Here is a 22,028-nt window from a genome sequence, read left to right as displayed (position 1 = left end):
ATATATAACAGGGGCGAGGAACCTTTTTCAGAATGAGGCCACATTCCTTCGTGGACAACTTTCCGGGGGCAGCATGCCATTAATGGGCAGGGCCAGAGGCAAAAATGGGAGGAACAATGGCTGTGACTCCAACCTTGCACAGTAGGCCACATTCTAGCTGCACAAAAGTCACAGGTTTCTGCAAGCTGCCAACACACACTCCACCCTCCATCAAAGCAAGTAAAGGTCATTCCAGCTAGGGAAAACACTCATAACTTTTTACAAGGCAGCTACTGATGATAAACTGATTTACATTGGAAATGAATACATGCTGTCCTGTATTTGCAAGGCAGTGTATGTAAAAATTGAATGTGAGTTCTCATTCTCCACGGTTCGGTTTTCTTCCTCGAATCTCTACAACTGAAAATTCATTGGGGGGGGGAGGGGTGGTTGAAAGTTGTTTCATCTCTAGTACTAACACATGTACATGACCACAAAGTCACTATGCAATGTAAAACCTGCTGTTTCACACTCTGCAGCTGCTAATACGATTTTTAAAATAGTTGATAACCTATAGTAGGTTATATAGTAGGTTACCTATAGTAGGTAACCTATGTTTCTCTAGCATTTAATTTAAATTGATGGAAGGCAGGCGATTAAACTGGTTTCCAAGTTTAAATTGATCAGCTGTGTTGGTATCAGTGCATACCAGCCTCTCCCGACCCAAGTGCCCTCCAGATATTATTGGACTACAACTCCCATCATCCACAATATCCGACAGGCACCATGTTGGCTACTCCTGATGTAAGTTGTTTGCAGGCTTATCTTGAGGGCACCTGTTCAGGAAGGCTGATGCATTAATGCACACCCACACCATATATATATATATATATATATATATATATATATATATATATATATAAACTGTATATACATTACCATAACCCTTTCCTAATTGCTGGGTTCTCATTGCTATTGTTGCTGGCACTGAAAAAGCAACTGGCTCCCTGCCACTTTTCCAAGAGAGTTCAGTGGAACTTGGATAATCTGTTAGAGATATCTCAAAAGGAAAGTAAGTATCCCTAGCCTCTGGGCTTTCACTGTACGAATGGACGCTGTGACCCAAATACCATCAGCAGACTCTCCCTGACAGGGCTACAGACACTAGACCGGTCCACTTAGGGGAAAAGGCAGCATTAAAATGAAGCAACGCAAAGGAGAGGGAGAGAAAGGAACTCATTTCCGGAAAGTACAAGCATTAATTATCTAGGAGGGAAATGGTGAGAAACTGATTTGTACATAAACAACGATGCTGGAAAACTCAAAATATTTGAAGAGACCCAGAGGCAATTGCGTAGCATGAATTAAGCATGAGCCTACAATGCAATGTAACTAATGCATTTTGGCTACATTCTCAAATACATGGAGGAACAAGTTGTGAAGTACAGAGGTCAATATTTCATTCAAGCTAGAATGTGAAAGTGGGGGAAAAAAACCCTCTCACTCTGCCATCCAATCCCTCTTTGGTCTGACATCATCTTTGCACAGATAGCTTAATGAACTGTTTGGCAAAGGGTCATCCCAATCTCACATGCCAGACAGGAACCTAACATTGGGATCCCATGTATTCTGAGGGCACAGAAGAAAGGATCAAGATTCAGTGTTCAAATAGACGAGGCGGACATACTGTTCAAGTTTACCAATGGGTCTGGGCAGGGCTTTTTTCCGAGCCAGAACTCAGTTCCGGCACTTCTCAGATGGGCGCCATTGCCATTCTAAGAGAACAGGGGAGGTGTTCATGGTGAGATCCGGCACTTCTTTTTCTAGAAAAATAGCACTGGGTCCGGGTATCAAACTGTTCAATACAGGGTGTGTTGAAACTAAGGTCATACAATCTACAATACAAGAATATACTTCTGCCAAAGAACCCTGGAAAGTGTAGTATGATGATCCCTGAGAAAAGAGATTAAGGCTGGATCCTACCGCTATGCCTGGAGTGCTCTGGTCCATGGGGTCACGAAGAGTTGGACACGACTAAACAACAACAACACAAGCCCCACTGAATTAAATGGGTCTTACCCCTGGGACTGAGCTATAATGAAGCAGGAATTATACTCAAGGTACACGACACACGCAGAATTTCTGCATTCAAATGGGAAAGCAAGAGAAATGTTTGTGGGGAGCAATGGAGCCCCTGTCTTTGCAATGGCTTGCTTTATCAGGGTGAATGTGCTTCCCTTTGTTCCTGCTCTCCCTGGGAAAGCAATGCAAAAGGGTTTGGGCTTTTGGGCTCCTTCAGGTGAGTTGGAGCCATGCTCACCCTGGCTCATGAAGGTCAAGTACGAGAAGGTGAGAGTGCATCTGACTCCACTTTTCAATGCCCCACTCCCCCCACCCCTTGAAAAGCTGCTGGTGGTGGGGTTACTTGCACTGGCGTGCTTTCAAACTGCTAGGTTGGCATAAGCTGGGACTGAGCAATGGGAGCTCGCCCCGTCGTGGGGATTCGAACTGCTGACCTTCTGATCGGCAAGACCTAGGCCCTGTGGTTTAACCCACAGCTCCACTCTAGTCGCTTTTGACTGGACTTAACTGTCCAGGGTGGGGTTAACTTAACATGTGGCTGTTCAGCTACCCTATCTCCAAGAAACAATTCTTGACCATGTTAAGCTGTTTATTTATTCTGGCAAGTATTTAGTGATTGGGTTTAAGGAGGACACTCTGTTAAGAGTGGATTGCTTTTAAGGTATTTCGTATTTAAATGTTTTCTTTGCTCAAGTGTTTCATATGCTGCCTTTAAATATTGTTAGCAGCCCTAACCTTTGAGGATAAAAATTTAAAAAATCAAATTATTTATCTAGAATGACATAAAGAGATAAATAAATTTTTGGGTCTGGAACAAATGTATTAGTTTTATGTATGTGCACGTGTCTGGAATTTTATGTTTATATAATGAGCAGCAGCTAAACCATCATATAACATATGTTTTCCATCCAGTCCCAATATATATACTTGTTGTCACGCACTGTTGTATTTACTATGTCCTACTATTTATAATATGTAAATGTATAGCTTACTTACAGAGAGAGAGAAAGAAAGGAAAAGAAAGAAAGAAAGAAAGAAAGAAAGAAAGAAAGAAAGAAAGAAAGACAAAAGAAGCAGAGTTTTAGGCTATGGATCAGTTTAAGGATTTTATTCACTTAATATAAGCAGCAATGAAAGACATAAAAATGGTACTTTGCAATAAATAAATACACAATGACAAAGGTTACCATTGAAGGGATTACAAATGACAGAAGCCAACATAAAAACTTTCAATATCGGAATTTTACTTTAATATGAAGACATTGTTATCAAAGGAAAATACTCAAGAAACGCTTTGATAAAAATAATCTCACACTATCTTTGAAGCGGTTTCATTTATTTTACTACCCACTGTGTTCCTTATCAGAAGGCCAAGTATAAGAAGTTTCCTAGTTTATGATTAGGAAGGAATCTGATAGATTAGAAGACTCAATTGAAGTTGGACATAATAAGTATTAAAGTATTACATGACATTAATCCTGCCATTCCATTACTCTCTCAATCATTGTGCACAGACTAATTATTCTGAAGCCCGTGTTCAGGAGAAAATAGAAACATACTTACACTGGGTTGGAGTAATCTCTTTATTGCATCCACAAGGCTAGCTCTGTACTGGTCCAGAAACAGGCTGACATTGAGAAGAGAACAGAATCCAGATTAAAAAGGGGTTTCAGTTCTAATGATACTAATGCAGATAAGTACAAGGCTAATTACATATGTTTACACATTGCTGTGAAGGAGAAATTGAGGTCTAAATTCCTTCCAGTTCATGCACTTTTTAAACAAGAAAACAAACAAACTCTGAAGCTTGTAACCATTTTTTTTGTCCAAAGCTCAAGGCAGAAAGGTCAGCTGGAAATGTTTTGCTATGCAGCAAGAATAAATGGCCAGTGATTAGTGTTTTTTTTATTTTAAGCAGATGGCATATTAGAAATCAGAATCAATACAATAACGTAAGGCAAGGGTATCATTTCACATGTTCTTTTGGGAGGGCAAATGAACAGTAGAACAAAGCCCTCCTGTTCCCCCGCTTTTAAAAATAGAGTTTTAGTGGACTGTTTTAAAAAAATTCTGTGCCAACTTAAAGTCCTAAAAAAGACTCCCTGTGTGATTGGGGTGGTGGTGTAGGTGACATATTTAATATCAGCAATATACCAGGAGAGAGCAACTTGATAAAAACAAACTCAGCAAAATGCATTACATATTTAGGCTCTATAGTAGAAATCCCTCACCACACAATTGGCCTCTCATTACAATTTTAGCCAGTTTAGCTAGGGAGTTTATTTATTCATTAAGGCATGTTCGTACTGCAAGGCATCGCCACTGAAAAGGCTCCATTCCTTGTAGCCATCACAGAATCATTGCAGCCATCAGATTTGGTATTTGTGGGGCTAGGCTGGTCTGGATGAGTCATAGAATCATAGAACTGTAGAGCTGGAAGGGACCCTGAGGGTCATCTAGCCCAACCCCTTGCAATGCAGGAATCCTGTCCACAGCCATCCCTGGGTGGGCTCAAACCACCAACCTTCTGGTTAACAGCCAGAGGGACTGACCCATTGTGCCACAGGAGTACTATTTTAATCTCATTTTTGAAATAGAATTCCACTATGTTCTACCTGAGGAAAAAAATAATGTCAAACAGGAGCAAATCAACCTTCTTTCCGATATTATCAACTTGCTTCAGACTTGTTGTGGTGGGTCTTTTGGATAAAGGTAAAGGTAAAGGGACCCCTGACCATTAGGTCCAGTCGTGACCGACTCTGGGGTTGCGGCACTCATCTTGCTTTATTGGCTGAGGGAGCCGGTGTACAGCTTGCGGGTCATGTGGCCAGCATGAATAAGCCGCTTCTGGCGAACCAGAGCAGCACCCAGAAACGCCGTTTACCTTCCCGCCGGAGTGGTACCTATTTATCTACTTGCACTTTGACGTGCTTTTGAACTGCTAGGTGGCAGGAGCAGGGACAGAGCAACGGGAGCTCACCCCGTCGCAGGGATTTGAACCGCCGACCTTCTGATCGGCAAGCCCTAGACTCTGTGGTTTAACCCACAGCGCCACCCGTGTCCCTGTCTTTTGGATAAGGCAGAGCATTAAGCAGGACTATTAGTTCCTTAGCTGATACAAATTGTTGCCAACCAGGATGCCAATTATTAACGCTGGGCTTTGAGATATGGCTATCAGACATACTGGGAGAGGGCTGAACCCGCTAGCAATGTGGTCAATGAACAGGGGCCTGAGATGAATTCTGAGTGTCAGAAGCAAGAATTTAGTGTGTGCCTGACACAGCAACCCACATGGGTACTTCACTGATCCATGCTGGTCCAAATGGCAGACAGAAGACTGGTAAAATAGTATAATCTCAAACAGCAACTGCTTCACTGCGCATTACTTGCCACTTGGTTAATTGTAGCTGTAGGCAAGTTACCATTTCCTCAACCCCTTGATTACCTAACGCATGAAAATTCTGTCTTCTCCTACTCACCTGTTCTGAAATGCCCCCAGTTTTAAAAACCAGAATAGAGGCAGTATGCCTTTGAACTACCATAAGAATATAAGAAAAGCCCTGCTTTTTCAGACCAAAGGCTCATCTAGTCCAGCATTCTGTCTGCCCCCAGTGGCCAGCCAGAGATCCAGAGAAAACCTGCAAGCAGGACCTGGGTGCAACACCACACTGCCTTCCTTTGATTGACAGCAACTGGTATTCAGAGACATATTGCCTTTGATAGTGGAGGTAGAACACAGCCATCGTGGCTAGTACCAGGTGATGAGGAACAAAAGTGGGAGAGGGTTGTTGCACCTATGTACACTTTTGGGATTCCCAGACGGATCTGGTGGGCCACGGCTTGAAACAAGATGCTAGGCTAAGTAGTCCTTTGGTCTGATCCCTATCCTATAAAATCACTGACCCTGTGATGTGACTAATAATTTGTCACATCTATGGAACAAGACAAACCAAGATGTCCGTGCTGGTTCATTGTTTACAGACATCCATTTTACTCTGGCTGATAGATGAATGAATGGTAACGTCTTCTCTGTTATAGAACCTTTATGTTCGTTACCACTGTAATGTGATTAATGCTCTGTCACTCCATGCGCATTCATGCTACAGGAAAGCCACTAGAGGTACGTCCACCAGTTTTGCTTTCACAAGACATATGTTAGCTTCAAAAATGGGGAACATATCATAACTTTAAATGTCCTGGGCTCAGCATATTTCTTCCCAGCAAGAATATTCATTCTCAGAAGGCATCAGGACTAAATGCTGTTATTCTTGATGGTGAAAGAGCTTCGCTGAATAAGAAGGTTGGGGAATGTCAAAAAGCCACGCCAGTGGATCTACAGAATCTGTAAAGTTGACATACCCCCCTCTCCCTGGCCCCCAAGCACAAAAGATGCAAGGGATGTGTTGAGGTTGCTGCATGCAGGTATATGAAATGGCATCTGGAGGGTATGTGTCAGTTGACCCTTTAAACTGCAGAGGACGACATTCCAGAAAAGGCAGCGAGAACACATGCCATTCTCTGTTGAATCCCACATATTTTGTACTATTGTCTGCAAAATACTGCACGCATCTCTGGAGCATGGATACATGTTTATATTTTATAAGCTATCATGTCAAATCTTTTTATTTTGCATGTAATGTGACAGCCAAGTATCACAGTTTATGGCTGGTGGTTCAGACATGATTTCCAGTTGTTCACTCTTCATTGTCATTTACAGTTTTGCACGGCTTCAGTAAACAGCAAAGCTGTCATGCACTGAAACACATTTATTGTGGGTTGGGGGAGAGCGCTTACTTCCAGACCATCAGTTTTTCATAAAAACTGAAAACGAGTGGGGGAAAACTAGATCTAAATAAACAATGTTATTACTCCAAAACGCAACAAGCTGCCGCCTACATTCTTAGCGCAGTCTTATCAATATATAGACAATATGCAGTTGGTGCCAATTTCAGTGAGAACTTTGAAAGGAATTCAGAAATGGAATTTATGTGTGCAAATTCTGTAGCTGCCCCGTCTGGAAATGGATAGACTGGTGCCTGAAATAAATATACCTGCCATCCACACAAAGCGATAAAGATACTTTCTTCAATAAAATGATGTTGATTCCCCCCACTGCAAATTTATCCTTGCCACCCAGCTGATTTTTTTTCCTTTTTAAAGATGCCATTGTCTTTAATTTTCTAATAACTTTGAAGCACAGCCTTCAAAGCTATTGTCGTCCAGCACTATTATATTCCATCCTAAGAAACCTAAACTCCTCAGTCGCATGTGGTACAACAATGGAGGCAGATGCAACCCCATTCTTAGACGTCAGCATCTTGGGTGCTATATGGAAGCAGTGTTTGTAATGCAGTGCCACAGATAGTTGTATATAAGCATGAAATATTTTAATAATAAGAAAAAAAAACAATAATGATGGTGAGTGCCAGCTCCTATGGGACAGGTGCATAGGATTTAAATAATGCTAGTTCCTGACGGTGGCAGAACTGCATGGTATAGTTCTGATGCAAAAAGGGCCACTAGACACTTGAGAGTCCCATGGACTGCAAGAAGATCAAACCGATCTATTCTTAAGGAAATCAGCCCTGAGTGCTCACTGGAAGGACAGATTGTGAAGCTGAGGCTCCAATACTTTGGCCACCTCATGAGAAGAGAAGACTCCCTGGAAAAGACCCTGATGTTGGGAAAGATGGAGGGCACAAGGAGAAGGGGAATATGACAGAGGACGAGATGGTTGGACAGTGTTCTCAAAGCTACCAGCATGAGTTTGACCAAACTGCGGGAGGGAGTGGAAGACAGGAGTGCCTGGCGTGCTCTGGTCCACGGAGTCACGAAGAGTCGGACATGACTAAACGACTAAACAACAACAACATGAGAACTCTGCTTGCCTACACACAGCATCCAGTGAGCCTCTATGGCCAACAGAAACCAGAGATGCTAGTGTAATTCATGCAGTAGTGGCCGGTGAGGAATGGCTCCATCACCATGTACTGCACTACACCAAGTTCCCCCAAGCCCCATCCCTCTTGGCAAGTGATAGAAACCCACTGTGCTGGGAAGCTGGGAGAGCCCCACCTGCACTGCCTGTGACTGAAGGCAGGACTGGGTGACCTTTGGCCCTCCAGGTGTTGCTGAACTACAGCTCCCATTATCCTTGGTCGTCATCATCATCATCATCATCATCATCATCATCATCAACAACAACTTTATCGCACTAGCCAAAGGCCATGGCATCATTCATGAAGGGAACAAAAAGAAAAGCAACAATAACCATAAAAACCATAAAAACATCAGGCACTGCAGATATAAGAAACCACAATCACGTCTCCTAAAAATTCTTTGTTGCATACGATAGAATAGCAATGGCTTCTCAGGTAGGATGTGCCAGCTTAAATGTCCGAATCACCTTTGCAATTGACAGCTATTTTATCTAGTTCTTTTCTCCTGATCTTCTTAGCTGCCAACGCATATAGTGCTACTTTATAAGTTACGAAGTCATCAGTATCACTCAGCAGCCATTTCACCATTTCCACCCTGTTCGAGTGTGTTCCATTTGTGAGCAGAGGTTTTATAAATCGGTCTCTTGGTTCTATATATATAGTGGGCATCATTATCCTTGGTCATTGGCCACACTTGCTGGGAAATGGGCTCCGGCAACACGGAACCCTGGCATAAGGGTAACATGTTAGGTTTGCCATTTGATGCTTGTGGCTACCATATGATAAATGAATTGTGTTAACATGGCTCATTTACTTCTCATTACCATCCTTTATCTAACTTTTGGAGGAACCGGATGCCTCCTTGTTGTTTGCTCTCTCTGTAACTGGACATGTGAACTTGCCCTGAAAGTTAGTATTCCTTTCACTCTGTGTTTTCACTGACACATCCAGTGTAAAAGAAGCGCACAATATGTGCACACTAGTGATCTAGCTTATCCAAGATGACTGGTGGGTATCTTCTGATTTTTCTGTTTTCTGTTATTTTGATTCTGTTATTTTCTATTAGTATGCTGTTCAGGGCCTTGGGGCCAAAAAAATCGGTATAGAAATAAACCATAACCCAACACTGACTTTAATGCTGCCTCATATTTCCCTTAAATTTCTGCTTAAGCACTGCTTCACAATTATTTTTAATTGTGTCCTTACACACACACACACACACACACACACACACACACACACACTTCCAGCAACTAACCACTACTGAGCTTGCCTCTGATTTCTTTTATAACCTAAAGGATATGTAATAATAGACTATTCATATATTCTCAGTCCTTGAATACAATGTGTTCAAATGACTGAATGAAAATATATGGATGATTTAAGAGTTTAAACATAGCACTACTCTTCATAATCATGTATATTTTTAGCTGAAACTCAGTATGAGTTTGAAACATGTTTATGAATGGAGCTTGTTTTCTTGTAAATGGAACCAAGTAGTGCCAATGTTTAGTTATTCAGAGAATCATACACTGCCACCTTTACTAGAAATAGTGCTCCGTGAATTTGTCATTCTACTTAACATTTGAACACAGGTTTCTGCTTTGTTCTAATTACAGATCTTAATGACTGACAATGATCTGGGTAATATTATTACACCCATGTTGCTAACTCATTGTATTTATTTTGTTTTTATCCCACTTACTGAACATCTTATAATATTACGAATATTTAGGGTGAAAATATCATTCAAGTGATTCTTTATTTGGAAAGAAAGTGAGCATGGAAATGATGCAGACTAAATATTAACACGACTCAGCAGCCCAGATAGTTCACCACACTGTAAATGAAGATGAAGAAAAACGGAAAGGAAAAAGTGTTATTTTATGCTTATTAAAGAAACATGGAGGTACACTTGCATTTTACCTCGGGCCAACAAAATAACCAGTGTTTTTTAAGAAATCTGTGTTCCACATCTCACATTCATTTGGCTGTTAGTGAAAATGTTTTATAAATTTGCTTTCTACTTATATATGGGTCAGTGTAAATTTATATATGGTTCAGTGTAAATAGAGCTAATGCGATACGTGTTTTCCATGTCTGGCGAGTGAATGTGTATTTAATCTATTAAGCGCAATCCTTTGTTTTCTAATGAGACAACAATAAATCTACCCGTATGGCCAGCAATTTACCCACAGGATGAGAGGAATAAACTGGGGGAGAGTAGTAAGAGTTAAATCTTGCTCACTCTGCTATTCTCCATAGTACAAATAGGATAACGCGGTGTGAGAATTAGGAATATAAGAGATGGCATGGCCAGGTTGTTTTGATATTTGTGTGAAGAACAAATTTAACTCTAAATCTCTTGGCAAGACCTTGCTTCACCCACATAATCTGGAGAACATCCATATGCGAGCCTTGTCTAAGCCTCCGAGAAGACTGCTGCCCTCCTGCTCATGTCCGCCAGCACTCTGATCTGACTTTCATACTTAATCTGATCTAATCCTGTCCAGCATTAACTTCATCTGTGCAATGAAACCTAGAGTATCCATTCTAATATTTGGTGAGGAAGGCATTTACTAAATTACTTGCTGAAATCATATGGTGTTGTTTAGCTCCTTATTTTAATCAGATGCTGCATCTCTGAGGCACATTACCAGTGATTAGTTAGAAACCCATGTCTGTCCTTTTTGGGAACAAAGAACTTTTCTGAAATGCAACGCGACGGGAAGAGAAACCTTATTTCATTCACTGGGAAGTCATAAAAGAAGAAAAGAAAGGACAAAGAAATACTTAGGAAGCATTAGAAAGAAACATAAATATTTCATTCAGAGAAGTATTGGCAAATATTTAAAAGCATGTGTCTAGCTTATGAGTTAGTTCCACATATTAGGACACAATGGGAAGGTAACCTTTAGTTTAATCATTTCGATTCAGACGTCACTTAGACTGAACTATCTTGTGGAATAATAATAATTATTTTTTATAAAGGTCTGCATAATGATTATGTACGTATGTTTTATTTTGCATACTTTCTGCATCCTACTGAAGTCAATAGCTGAACTCTCACTGATTGCTACAGATCTAAATCATGCTCTCCTATGATAACATACAGCTAAGAAAAGCTGTATACATGAAGTTATATTTATGTAAAATATATATCTTTAAAATACACTTTATAACCTTATGGGAACCATTGTGCAGTTTATATAACTGGGTGCGTCAGCAGAATTTTAAAAATGTAATTTATATTCAGCTAAATCTACCTAGATGCTTGAATATATACAGTAAAATATTATTCTGTAACTTGTCAGTCAATCAAAGATGTGTGTGTTTTTCTCAGATTTCTTTTTATTGCAATTAATGTACTATTAATTCAAACATCTCAATGTCACTTAGATGATGCATGTTATTACTTTTGTTTGGCAGATTTGAGAAACGGGGGGAAATATCCCCCAAAGATTTACTGGGGAGCACAGACTATATATCCTCTTATATCAATAGTCAGATCTTTCCTAAGAAGTAAGCTAATTGAGCTGTTTGTGTTGATAAACTCCCTTTTCTCCAGACTGTTCCTCACTGAGCCATAATTATTTGCAATTTGCCTAAGTCGTCCATTTACTGATACGTCAAGCATGAAACAGAGGCAATTCCAGAAAATGGAAATGCTTCTCAAAATCAATCTTTGGGAAATAATGTGGTAGAAGTTACTGTGTGATAGAAGACTACCTTATAACTGTCACATGGAGATGAATATTAATTTGTTGAGGTTAAGGTGGCTTTGTGCTTCATTTGTTGACTTTGCTTAGCCATCAGCAAGCAGCACAGCACAATTACTCCAGCAAAGCTTCCCCCCACCTAACATGAGTTTTATGATTTTTTATGTACTTACCAGTCAGCACACAAAACAATGTCAAAATGTCCTTCCAGTTGAGAGACATCTGTCTCATTATCCCATCGTAGAATGCTAGAGAGAGAAAGAAGATTTTTAAAATTAGACTTACATGTTTTCATCTTTTTGCATTTCCTCCCCTTTAAAAAAGAAAAGCATTTACACTTTTTGGCAAAGGACGTGAATAGTTGTTCTGTTAAAAGTACATACAGATAAATTATAAAAAGTGCAGCTAAAAAGACTACACTAGGCATCTCCTTTATGGTTTACATCTCGAAGCAAGAGTTACATCTTTATATAGCCAAAGGCAGCTTCAAAGGTTCTGCATTATAAACTGAGAACTAAAACGTAAAATAGGCTTATAGGTTTCGGCCCTTTACTCCTGTAGATTAATTGAAAAGGAATATAGGGGAATCAAGTGTGGCTTATTGAATGGAAACACACTTTTGCAAATTGAAAAGGCATTGCGTACTCTGCTCTCTGTTGCATCCGACAGGCAAGTCAGTTGAGTTTCTCACACATGAAGCAACTATATCCTTGTGCTTGTGGGGAGGAGGGAAAGGGTGAAAGAATGCTCAGGCTTCACTTCTGTGCCAACTATTTTGCTACTGACAATCTTTACAATACGCAGTTACAGTCAACTTTTGCTCTATGATATTATTTAATTCCAAGATCTGTGCTATTAGCTGCTCTATTATGTTATTTAATTCTAATATCTGTAATACTGTATTAGCAAATAAAACATTTTTAGTATTTGGTTTCCAAATAAAGAAGCTTTATAACCAGAAGTTGTTGTTGTTGTTGCTGCTGCTGCTGCTGCTGCTGTTGTTGTTGTTGTGTGTGTGTGTGTGTGTGTGTGTGTGTGTGTGTGTGTAATATCGAAGAAAGTGCTGTCTTTCTACCAGTGCGGTCCAAAATGCCTATTCAGAAGTAAGCCCAAATACGTTCAAGTGGGAGTTTCTCTGCATTAAGTATGCTTGTGATTGCAGCATAATTTTCTTCTTCTTATACAACTGCTTGCCTCGTTATCAAAGTAGATAACTTATTTTCTACTTGCAGACATAGAGATGCATAAACAGAAGGCAGCGATGGGTTTGTCAGTTTGTACATGGTTATCGCTGTTCTGTGAACGTTCGTTTTCCATTGGCAACAAGCTGCTCCTGGTTAAAAGTAATCTCCCAAAGTCACACAGGGTGATTTATGTCTATGATTTACTTATAATATCCTCCTGGTGGTGGAATGGGTCTTATCATTTGTCAGTGTGTGCAACAGACATGGAAGACAAAAAGGGTATCATGTATAGCCCTTGAAAACAGCAGAACCATACATATTGCATGCACACACACATTGCACACACATCTATATATACAAGTAATTCTGTAAAGGTGTAGAATGTAAATAATAATAATAATAATAAAAAGAAAGAAAGATATCTAATAAAGCAAAAGTCAATTCCGCAATTCACCTTTTCTGGAATGTATTGTGCCAATCGCAGGGTGAAAAACAGTAGGTTAATTTAATCACCTCTTCCCCCACCCCCAGCCCAAACACACACACACACACACACAAACACACACACTTTCGCTCCCATTTAAACTCTAAATGGGGTGCAAATTTTAGAAATCTAGGTGGCTTTGCAAACTGGCACTTTCAGTGCTCAGCATGTATCCACTAGTGGAAAGTGACAAAGGAGAGTTCTCACTCTCAGCTGCCGGCTGCCTGCTGGCTACTGGCGGCTTTTTCAACCCTGTTTCCGTGGAAACTTAGGTTACAACAGTGAAAATTAGGTAAAGGTAAGTTGGTGGGGTTGTTAGCTCTCATTTGATGATTTTTTTTTCTTTTTTAAGAATCCTGAAACAGCAATGGCAGTTGGCAGTTGAGCTTCAAAGACCATCACTAGTCCTTCATTCCACTGAAAGAAATCCAATGGAGACAAACAAGGACTTTAAGAACCATTTTTTAATGTGACAGGACTTGTGTTTATTATTGTTATAGTTATTATTATTAAACTCCTGATTATTTGCTGTTGCAAACAAACAAATATGTTTATTTGTTTAATCAAATTTATACCCCAACCTTCCTCTCAAAGGGGTCCAGGGCAGCAAACGTATTGGTAATGAAAATGCAATGAAAATTAAAAGGGAAAATATATTTTGAACATTTAAAAACTGTTAAAAACGACGAAACACAATTGTGTGCCTGAACAGGCCCTCTGAAACAGAAACATTTTAGTCAGATATCTTAAAGAATACACTAATGGCGCCTGCCTAATGTCAATATATTGACACTGAAGATCGCTCAGTGATGAATCAAACCTATAGGAGGGGCTCCTGTTCCCAGAACAGTTGGTGTAACTTCCCATGCTTCGCTTAGCTGGGACCTTGCTGGGTGAGCCCAGCCCAGCAGAGCCAGTGTGGTGTAGTGGTTAAGAGCGGTAGTCTCGTAATCTGGAGAACCGGGTTCGCGTCTCCGCTCCTCCACATGCAGCTGCTGGGTGACCTTGGGCTAGTCACACTTCTCTGAAGTCTCTCAGCCCCACTCACCTCACAGAGTGTTTGTTGTGGGGGAGGAAGGGAAAGGAGAATGTTAGCCGCTTTGAGACTCCTTCGGGTAGTGATAAAGCAGGATATCAAATCCAAACTCCTCTTCTTCTTCTTCGTCTTCAGTGTAGGCTCCAAAAAGGGGGGCATTCAAGGGGAGGGAACTTAGGCTGGATCCTAAACCTGTTCGATTCAGCCACGTGAACTGAGAACAGGGCCGAGACAGACAGAGGCAGCTGAATCAGGTGGCAGAATCCAAGGGGCGCCTCTGTGGGTGTGCCCTGTTACTGTCCAACATTATCAGCTTTCTCCAGAGTGCTTACACATGTTTCTGGCTAATCAAATTGCAGCATATTGTTTAATTTAAAATAATTTGAACACCACTCATCATTTTAGTGACACCAAAGCAGTTTACAAAATTCAGACAAAATGCAGCAGGATAAAAACACATTAAAACATTAAGCCACTGTAATTGTTAGGTGGCATTGTAGCTGGTTGACTGACCGAACCCAAAGAGTGCTCATTAATGGTTCCTTGTCATCCTGGAAAAAAGTGACAGATGGGGTGCAACAGGGATCTGTCATGGATCTGTAGTTGTTCAACGTTTTGGATGAAGGAATTGAGGGGATGCTCATCAAATTTGCAGATGACACCAAATTGAGAGGGGTGGCTAATGCCACAGAAGATAGAATTGGGATTCAAGATGACCTTAGTTTAGAGAACTGGGCCTAAACTACCAACATGAATTTCAACAGGGACAAATGTAAGGTTCTATACTTACGTAGAACAGCTGCATAAATGGGGGACACCTGGCTTCCCAGTAGCACATGTGAGAAGGATCTAGGGGTCTTAGTAGACCACAAGCTTAACACGAGTCCACCGTGTGATGAAGCAGCAGCAAAAAAACAGCTAATGCTATTCTAGGCTTCATCAACAGAAGTATAGTATCCAGATCAAGAGAAGTAATAGTACTGCTCTATCCTGCCTTGGTCAGACCACACCTGGAGTTCTGTGTCTAGCTCTGGATATTGACATACTAGAACATGAGTAGAAGACAGTGACCAAGATAATCAAAGGTCTGGAAACCAAGCCTTATGAGGAACAGCTGAGGGAGTTGGATATGTTTTGCTTGGAAAAGAGGAGACTGAGAGGAGATATGAGAACCATCTTCAAATATCTCAAGGGCTGTTACATGAAAGATGGAGCAAGCTTGGTTTCTCCTGCTCTGGAGTGTAGGACCCAAATCAATGGATTCAAGTTACAGGAAAGGAGATTCCCACTAAATATCTAGAAGAACTTTTTAACGGTAAGAGCTGTCCCTTAAGAGGTTGCGGATTCTCCTTTCTTGGAGGTTTTTAAGCAGAGGTTGGATAGCCATCTATCATGGATGCTTTAGCTAAGATTCCTGCATTGCAGGGGGTTGGACTAGATGACCTTTGCAGTGCCTTTCAACTGTACAATTCTAGGATTCTAAGATTCCATCCACTATAGTCAGCAAAGCTGGAAATTATCCCAAGCTGAGAATTATTACCTAGCAAACACCTCAATAAACAGCTAGGTCTTTTAAAAGCAGGCATCAAAAGTTGATCACAGCTGGGCCTGCCTTATTTTTGATGGTAGGGAGTTCCATTCATCCGATGCCACCATAGAAAATACACCCCCCCAGATTTACTACATAGTGTGCCTCAGCTAATAGCACCACCACCAGGAGAATAGTCTCTGGACATCACAGTTGAAAAATAAAATAAACTTGAACAATTTATATGCCACTTAAATTTTAACAAATCTGTAAACAGTACCCAATCCAAGTTTATGTCCCCCACTGCCCAGTTTATGTTTGTGTGTATCTACATTTGTGGTTTTTATTGCTTGGTTGGAGGGTTGCCTGTTTGGGGTGAGGCTCCTGCCTTTTTAATTTCTCTTATTTTTTTGGGGGGGGGGAGGCACAGTGCTTTGCCCATGTTGGTTTTTTTGCAGGTCAGTTTTGACAGTTTTTCTTCTGTGAATTGGGTATTTTATGATACCCATGAAAGTTTCTAAGATTTCCAGAAATTCCCCCCAAGTTGCAAATATTTTACCCTGTAAATTAAGTATTGGGATCCACACAATGAAGATAGAGGGTTGTATCCAGCACTGCTGTTCTGCTGGCACAACAGACCTCTGCTTCTGCAAGAGAACTTCCTTCTCCTTTCCGCTCTTGCTCCCTATAAGACCTCTGATCTTAACAAAGGAGCAATTCTACGTATATGGGAACAGTAATTTCTTCATATAGTCAGACCCCATGTTCTTATATGTTAGCAAGAGCACCTTGAATCTGGCTTGGTAGCACACTGAAATATCTAAACTTTTCGCTGGGATTTCTATTTTGAGAAGAACTGAAATAATATGTCACACCACAAAAACTAAATCTAAAGTATCTGTATGAAATACTTGAAATGAAGTTATTATTCTGATCCACCGTTTTCTAGACATTCAGCACACACACGCATCTTAAACTTCCAGTATATTGATAAACTACTGTGGCTCAGAAGGTACTGAAGGTTTTTATTGTTTTTAAATAAATCTCTCTCTGTTCTCTTCTATCACCTGTTCTTCTCTTATATCCTTGCTTAGCTTAAAAAGGTAAGGATACTCAGGATATAAGAAAGTGGAATCAGAACCCAGAGGGGGTCAAAGAGGGAAGCTTGTTGACATTCTTAGCCTGTTTTCTTGGTTGAGGCACCAGATTCAAACCAAGGAACAGTTTAGATGTGCTTAATGAAGTGGTATTGTACTTGAGGGTTCATTTGAAATTGCCCTTCAAGTATATACCAGATTAAAATGACTAGATCAAGCCAGAAAGACTCTTACTGATGACAGTGCGAATCTAATGCTTTGAGAAGAAGTACTTTGAGAATTAAGATTTGATTTTATCTGTAGCCTTCCACACCCTGAACTCTTGTACCAGGTGATAAAGGTAAAGGTACCCCTGCCCGTACGGGCCAGTCTTGACAGACTCTAGGGTTGTGCGCCCATCTCACTTAAGAGGCCGAGGGCCAGCGCTGTCCGGAGACACTTCTGGGTCACGTGGCCAGCGTGACAAAGCTGCATCTGGCGAGCCAGCGCAGCACACGGAAACGCCATTTACCTTCCCGCCAGTAAGCGGTCCCTATTTATCTACTTGCACCCGAGGGTGCTTTTGAACTGCTAGGTTGGCAGGCGCTGGAACCGAGCAACGGGAGCGCACCCCGCCGCGGGGATTCGAACCGCCGACCTTTCGATCGGCAAGCCCTAGGCGCTGAGGCTTTTACCCGTAGCGCCACCCGCGTCCCTGTACCAGGTGATAGCATGTGCCTATTTTACTTCTGCCACCTTCTGGCAGAACAATGTTCTCTTCATATATATTGGTAGTTTTCACTGAGGGGAATAAACAAGCTCTTCAGCATCAGGTAGATATGATGGCAACTTGGGGGAGATGACTTTCTTCAGGCAGAATAAAGGCCCTATCTGTTTAACACAGCACACATAAAACACATTCAAATGTGCAGAAACAGTACCATGTACAGTCCTTATTGGGTTGCACAATTGCTGGAGACAGGGAGGGACCATGAAATAAAGTAGATGGCTAGGCTAAGACCATTCTCTCTGTTTGCTTTACGTTTGCAAGGAGAGGGACTGCAGAGCGGGGGCAGAGCACATGTTTCACATGCCAAAGTTCCCCAGGTTCAATCCCTGGCAACTTCAGATTAAAGGGATGAAGCAGCCGGTGGTGGGAAAGATTGCCACTTAACAACCTGGAAGAGTAAAGACGATATTGGAATATGGGTTTACACCAACTCAGAACATTGGTCCATCTAGCTCAGGACTGTCTATGGTGGCTAGCAAGAGCTCTCCAGGGTAACTGAAGAGAATACAAAGATGCACAACTTTATATCGCCATGCACCAGGAAAGGCTGTTCACAGAACCCTGGCATCCTTTTGAGGGACAGAATAGCTTTCCAGTAGCAAAGTGACCCATGATGCCTTTAATATTGACAATATAGTGACCATACAGGAACAAACTGTGTGGCACACCTTCTCAGACCGTATGCATCATGAACTTTGCAGCTGGTATATAGGAAACTGCATCATCCCAGTTGCTATGTCTGTCCTAGACTAAGTCAGTCCAAGGCAATCCATTACGGGACTTTACAAGGTCACTGTGCCTGAGATATCAACCAACTTGGTGGCACCCCATATGCATTTTATTTGCACCACTCTATCTATCACCAATATCGGGACGCGGGTGGCGCTGTGGGTAAAACCTCAGTGCCTAGGACTTGCTGATCGCAAGGTCGGCGGTTCGAATCCCCGCGGCGGGGTGAGCTCCCGTCTTTCAGTCCCAGCTCCTGCCCACTTAGCAGTTTGAAAGCACCCTTAGGTGCAAGTAGATAAATAGGTACCGCTTTATAGCGGGAAGGTAAACAGCGTTTCCGTGTGCTGCGCTGGTGCTGGCTCGCCAGAGCAGCTTCGTCACGCTGGCCACGTGACCCGGAAGTGTCTCTGGACACGCTGGCCCCCGGCCTCTTAAGTGAGATGGGCGCACAACCCTAGAGTCGGACACGACTGGCCCGCAAGGGCAGGGGTACCTTTACCTTTACCTTACCTATCACCAAGTGGAGGAGATTCTAAGATTGTTAGGAATCTGCTTTTTACAGAGTTGGACTATTGGTCCATTTAAATCAGGACTGTCTACTGGCAATTGCTCTCCAGAGATGTCAGGGTTCAAACCTGCAAAGCATGTGCTCTGCTACTGAGGAGCAGCACCTTCTGTTTGGCCCTAGGAAGCTGCATTATACTGAGTCAGACCCTTGGTCCATCTAGCCCAATATTATCTACATTGACCGGTGGCGGCATTCCATGATTCCAGACAGGGTACATTCCAAGTCTCACCTGGAGATGCCAGGGATTAATCCTGGGACCTTCTGTATGCAAAGTAGATGTCCTGCTACTGAGCTATGGCCTTCCAGTCTATCACTGGTCTTCACTTCACTGTGTAACTTTCCAAGGACTTTCCAAGGACATCTAAAGTTACACATTATGTCTCATTAATAGGGTATCCATTTCCCCCCAAGTACCGGTACTTAGAAATCTGAAGTGCCGTTACTGTAGATCTTCAGTTGCATTACCAAGAAATCTTAAATGCTCCAGTGGTAGGATAAAATGAGATTATGACAATATCCTGTATATACTCTGAGAATAAGTGGTTTATTTTTATCAGGTACAGTTCTGTGCTTTGTTTACAGTTAGGCAGTCTGCTGCTTTCTCTGACCTTGATATCAGCGCCTGATTTACACCCAGGGCTACTGGAAAACTGTTCAACCTCAGATGTTCCGATTATTGTGCCTTGGCTGCCAATTCTCATGGGCAATATTCAAGTCATCATGGGTCACTTTGCTACTGGAAAGCCCACAGTGATGACAAATCTCCAGCAGAGTTGTGAAACTTAGCCTGGCCTTTGGAAAGGTCATCATAAAGGCCTTTGGGAGAAGGTGAGACAAAACTGGCTGTGAAATTGGAAACACAACTTCTCTACGCTTTCATGTATGGTCACTAAGGTTAAATACCTTGACTAATTCCATCATAGGTGCTTTGAAATTATGAATATAAAGTAGGCAACCTATAGATAATGAAATGAAAAGGCACACCAGAATTCTACATAATTCCTGTGACAGGCACATGGAACCCATGAATACTTTCCAAAATTTTAATCAATGACGGGATTTGCAGATGACATAAATGTTAGAGTATCTAGCATGGCAATAATATGGCAATAAAATTCAAAAAGACCTTGATAAAAATGGGCCAAAGCTAACAAAATAAAATGCATCATTGACAAATGAAAAAAAATTGTTTAGTTAATCATAATCATTTTGCACAGGTATAGGATGAGGGAAACCTGGCTATACATGAAAAGTATATTGGGTTTGTAGTCAATCACAAGCTGAACACGAGTTAGCAGTGTGATGCAGTGGCAAAAAAGGGCTAAAGCAATTTTTAGGCAGCATTAATTGTACCATAGTTTCCCAAACATGGAAAATGAGAGTTCAACTTTATTCTGCACTAGTCAGACTTCATATGGACTTTGTCTTCATGTGTACTGTACTCTTTTTGGTGCCTGCTAAAATCATTCCTGTTTAGACGAACCTACCCAGATGCTTAGAAAGTTGAGATAATTTTAGTCTGTTTTAGTATTTTAAAGTATGGTTGCGAATTTTTCCTGATTTCTCTGTTTTATTTTTTGTAAACCGGCTTTGAAGGTTTTTGTATTTTTTAAAGAACACAATCAAGCATTGTATAAATTTTATGAAATTGATAAGTAAAAAAGAAGGCTCCATGGAGGGAGTGTGTAGAGGAAGGCAGGCATCTTGCCAGTAGACACAGCAGCAGCAGCAGCAACAACAACAACCTGTTCAGCAGCAATCTTAGTCAGACCATCCATCTCTGATGGAGCCAAGAGGAGGAGATGGTTGGAGCAGCACCTGCAGGCTGGGTTTCCCCTATGGGAGATTTGAGAAGAACCCACAGTGGGTGCCAGGGAAGCCTCTTGGAAATGGCAGGAGGATGCCTTGCTAGGCGGCTTGGGACCCTGTGGGTGCAAGTCCTGCTTCTGCCTTCCCTCCTGGGCAGAGCAGGAGATCAGAACCACTCACAGGAGAGGGGGGGGGGAGTTCGGTTCCAGAAAGAATGGGAAAAACCAGATCGCAGAGAGGACAAGAGAAGACCAGGACAGTAAAGTGCCTGCTTGAAGGACAATCCCTCCAATATCTTCCAGATGTAATTGAGAAAGATAGCGTGGTCAGCGGCAGAAGAAGGAGCCTCTGGGCACAAGCTGAGAGGAGGCCCAGGAAGTGAAGGACTGCTCCTCTCAGCACTCAAATAATAAGGCTAGAGAAGCCACCCCACTGAAATTCGACTGCAGGTGATCCTACCCTGAATAAAGGGTGGGAAGTATCCTGGGCTCTCTCATAGAAAGGTGGGTGGGAAAAGAATCCCCCCAACAGTTAAGGTAACTAGAGGATGTAGTGGGAAGGCATAACGTGTGATGTAATGCGAGGATTAATAAAATGTTTAAAGAAGCATAATTGGTCAGCCTCTCTTTTGTATGAGACATATGGGCCATAACTGTTTGAAAGCACTCCACCCCCACCCTGAGCCTTACACGGACATGTGCTTGGCAGTCATTCAACATAAAATATAGTAAAGGTAAAGGTAAAGGGACCCCTGACCGTTGAGTCCAATCGTGAACAACTCTGGGGTTGCGGTGCTCATCTTGCTTTACTGGCCGAGGGAGCCAGCGTTTGTCCGCAGACCGTTTTTCCAGGTCATGTGGCTAGCATGACTAAGCCGCTTCTGGCGAAACCAGAGCAGCACACGGAAACACCGTTTACCTTCCCACCAGAGCGGTACCTATTTATCTACTTGCACTTTGACGTGCTTTCAAACTGCTAGGTTGGCAGGAGCTGAGACTGAGCAACAGGGGCTCACCCCGTTGCAAGGATTGAACTGCTGAACTTCCAAGCGGCAAGCCCAAGAGGCTCAGTGGTTTAGACCACAGCGCCACCCGCATCCCCTATG

The 22,028-nt window shown here is 41.9% G+C and overlaps 1 protein-coding gene across 2 annotated transcripts in view; it reads right to left on the bottom strand.

Moving 5' to 3' along the window:
- Positions 1 to 22,028, bottom strand: part of CAMKMT (calmodulin-lysine N-methyltransferase) — a 245,004-nt gene that overhangs the window by 13,064 nt on the left and 209,912 nt on the right. For both annotated transcript variants that reach the window (XM_083605524.1, XM_083605525.1), the window contains exons 8-9: positions 11,893 to 11,967; positions 3,625 to 3,688 (exon numbers count right to left, since the gene is read on the bottom strand). In XM_083605524.1, the coding sequence (XP_083461650.1) occupies positions 3,625 to 3,688; positions 11,893 to 11,967 (139 nt within the window). The remainder of the gene's footprint in view (positions 1 to 3,624; positions 3,689 to 11,892; positions 11,968 to 22,028) is intronic.

This window comes from Podarcis filfolensis, assembly GCF_964270895.1.
Source record: "Podarcis filfolensis genome assembly, chromosome: 3".
In the NCBI taxonomy this organism is placed as follows: Eukaryota; Metazoa; Chordata; class Lepidosauria; order Squamata; family Lacertidae; genus Podarcis; species Podarcis filfolensis.
Note: the sequence above shows the minus strand (reverse complement) of the source record. Positions and strands in the feature narration are given on the sequence as shown.